Genomic DNA, 3505 nt, shown 5'->3' with positions numbered 1-3505 from the left:
CCTGATATTGTACACAGTTCAAAACTCTGTATCCCTAAGGAGAAAACGGTGACAAAAGGCACACCCCACCCCCACCCCCCCACACACACACACTGCCGCAGTTCCAAATTCTCTTTTCCTTCTACTACAAGACTTTTGTTTATTCTATTCTCTGGAATATTTTTTCTTGACCCTCTTCCTGTTGAATGTTTACTGATATTTCAGATGAGTGTCAGGTTCCTTAAAACAACTTGCTAGTTTAGGTCAGTTTCCTTTGTTACATGGTCTTATTAAATCATGGCACCTCTGTTTCATTAGCACTTAATTCATATTTTAAATATCTGTTTATACTTTCGGTCATTTAATTTGATTAATGTCTTTTTCTCCCACTTGCATGGAAGTGTCAGTGTATCAAGGATCATGTTTCTCCTTAGCTAATCATTGTATTTCCAGGACTCAGCACAATCTTGGCTCTTATCAGACTCATAAAAATAGCTAATATTAATAAGTAACATTTTATAATATTTACCATGCTAGATATTGCTCTAAATCTTTTATAGTATTAACTCATAATTACAAAAATTTGTTAAATAAATAAGTAACTTAATAGATCTATCTTCTGCAGCCTCATCTTTCATCCTTTCTACATTTGCTTTTATTCTGTAGCCATATGTTATAATTAAATGGGCTTTACTTGCTTTTGATTCTACACATTTTTCCCCCAAACTCAGGTCAAATGTCATGTTCTACCAAATATGATTTCTTTCTCAGATTTTGTCACTCATTAAATCTAGGTTAGGTGCACTTTCTCAGTGCTTCCATACTTTTTTGTGTATATTTTTCTCATAGCATCAACTCTGTGATATGGTTGTTTAAAGAGATGACAGATTCAATCTATCAAGGAATTTATAGAAATTATTTGATAAGATGGACTAAATATTTTACTGTTGATCTTAGTAACTGTACAAGAACTTGTAATAGAATGCCTATAGGTCTAGGATAAAATTATGGTTTTCTTTCCAAGTGACCTGCATAAAGGTTTAGATCTCCTGGTGTAATCCAACAATTTAAAAAATATGGAAACATATGCAACTTCATTTTGGAGTTGAAAGAGAAATGGATTAAGAAATAATATAGATGAAAAATTTAAAAACAAAATAATGATCATGTTTTTTACATTTTAAATTGGTGTGAGATGATAGTACTGCCCCATTTGATTATAAGGCTTCCATAGAGATGCCTAATTGAGAAAGTACAAAGGGAGGCTGAAATGCAGTCTATTCTCTACTGTGCTTTCCATGACTTGAATCCCTGTGCTGGGTTGCAGCTGCCTAGTAAAAGGTACCTCTTTTTGTAATTGATGGATAGATAGGGGCTGCCTTTTTTCTAATTCACACGAAAGCACAACATAATCTAACAGAAGTCCTGGGGGTCAAGATCTTTGATCTCAAATTTTAGCCTTTGGTTAACTCAGTAGTTGGTAGAGCTCTTTAGACCTACATGAAGAGGACATAATTAATATTTGAGAGAGGCTTACAGCTTATTCAGTATTAATGAATTCATGAATTCAGATAACATCTTAGTATGACAGTAGTCCCCCATTACCCTCTGGGAATATATTCTGAGGCTTCTAGTGGATGTGTGAAACTGTGGCTATTACTAAACCTTATATAGATATTATGTTTTTTTCCCTATACATATATACCTCTGATAAAATTTAATTTAGAAATTAAACAGTAAGAGATTAACGACAATAATAAAATAAAATAATTATAATAATATACTGTTATAAAATTTATGTCAATGTGGTCTTTCTCTCTCAAAATATTGGACTGCAATTGACCATGGGTAACTAAAACCACAGAGAGCAAAACTTCAGATAAGGATAGACTACTGTAACTGCCAGTAGTCCATCACATTCTCTTTGCCATGAAATTTTTTGGTTTCAAATGCTGTTCCAAGTGAGTCGTTAGTTATAAATGAAAAATATTTCCTTCTTTTGGAGAGAAGGAGAACAGAGAGATTTCAGTTCAGATAAATACTTAATTTAGGAATTTACCTATAGCGAACTTTGGGTTTTATACATGAAAATTATTTTGCATATTTTCATGCAGTATTAACTTGTATACATTGATTTTCATAGAGATTAAAGAAGCTGCTCAGATCTTGTCACATGTCGATAATGGCAAGATTGCTATACCTAACTTGGAGCATGCCTTGAAATGTTTGAATGTTAATTTAACAGAAGAGGACTTTAACAAAGCTCTTAAAAATTGTGGTATTAGTGGTAAGCATTTTTTTTTCTCTTGGGATTCTTTTCATTTTCCCCACTTATGGGAAATACTCTCAGAGTGTATGCATATTAATATATAAAGGTGTTAGATGATAAACATAGTCATCCTTCTACTGGATGCTTAGACTGATGCAAATTAGAGCCAAAAATGATTCACTAGTTTTAAATCTTTGTTGACTATATCTAACTGTTCACTTTCATCTAGACACTATACACTTACCTAGATAATTACCATTTATTATTTACAAGTATGGGTAGGAAAATAGTATACATTAATAAAATAAAGACATGACAATAGCAGCTTCATTTTGATATGTAATCATTTTTCAGAGAAGATCCACTTTCATCTGTCCTTTTAAGTACTGGTCCCATTTTGATTTTTAATTATTGAAATAGCTGAAGGCTTGCTACATTTTTAAAGAACAATTATTTAGCTTTAATCACTGTTCCTAAGTGGGCCTATGTTTGTTTTCCACCTTGACTTATGTAATACATATATTTTTTTTAGGACTTTTTAAAATTTGTCCTAAAGTCATCGAAGCAAAAATCATGATAAAACATTCTGCTTTCCTTTACAATTGCCCAAGGCAGAAAAAAAAAACAAAACTATTCATAGGAAAAAAATGGTTTTGTACATGGGATGAAACAATATAAATTCAAAACTTACAGATAAGGGTTAGCTCTATCGCTCATCTCTTTAAAAAGTTTATATGAATATCCAGTCAAAACCAACAAGAGTATCTCCCTTGAAATATTATTTCTACGGCTTTCCAAGTAGACCACAGGACTGCACAATGTCTTGGAATGTCCTCAGAAGGCTCTGTCAGTGATCAGGTAACAGAGTAAAAACCCCAGAGTCCTTTCTTTCAAATGGAAGAGGAAGACAGAGGGACAGAGAAACTATTCAAACTTCGTCTTCTTTCCTTGTGGCTTGTGGTCTCCTCCTCCTCCTCTCCCTCCTCGGAAGCCACCTTGCCCTCCAAAGCCTCCTCGGCCTCTGCCACCAAATCCACCTCGGCCTCCTCTGCCTCCACCTTGGCCTCCAAAGCCTCCTCTGCCTCCACCTCGACCCCCGAAGCCACCTTCACCCTTAGGCTTGGCCCAGTCCAAGGTAACTTTGTTTCCATCAATTTCACCATCTTCCATGGCCTCCTTGGCAGCTTTGGCATCTTCTTCACTGTTGAAGTCTACAAAACCAAACCCTTTGGAGGATCCTGTTTCCTGGTCAGTGAC

General features: G+C 34.7%; 1 protein-coding gene across 1 annotated transcript in view; it reads left to right on the top strand.

Moving 5' to 3' along the window:
• The window catches only part of EFCAB13 (EF-hand calcium binding domain 13), an 81156-nt gene that overhangs the window by 67814 nt on the left and 9837 nt on the right, over positions 1 to 3505 (top strand). Inside the window, exon 23 of the mRNA XM_006159102.3 lies at positions 2123 to 2266. Within this exon, the coding sequence (XP_006159164.1) occupies positions 2123 to 2266 (144 nt within the window). The remainder of the gene's footprint in view (positions 1 to 2122; positions 2267 to 3505) is intronic.

Source organism: Tupaia chinensis, unplaced genomic scaffold, assembly GCF_000334495.1.
Source record: "Tupaia chinensis unplaced genomic scaffold, TupChi_1.0 Scaffold000624_1, whole genome shotgun sequence".
Lineage (NCBI taxonomy): Eukaryota > Metazoa > Chordata > Mammalia > Scandentia > Tupaiidae > Tupaia > Tupaia belangeri.
Note: the sequence above shows the minus strand (reverse complement) of the source record. Positions and strands in the feature narration are given on the sequence as shown.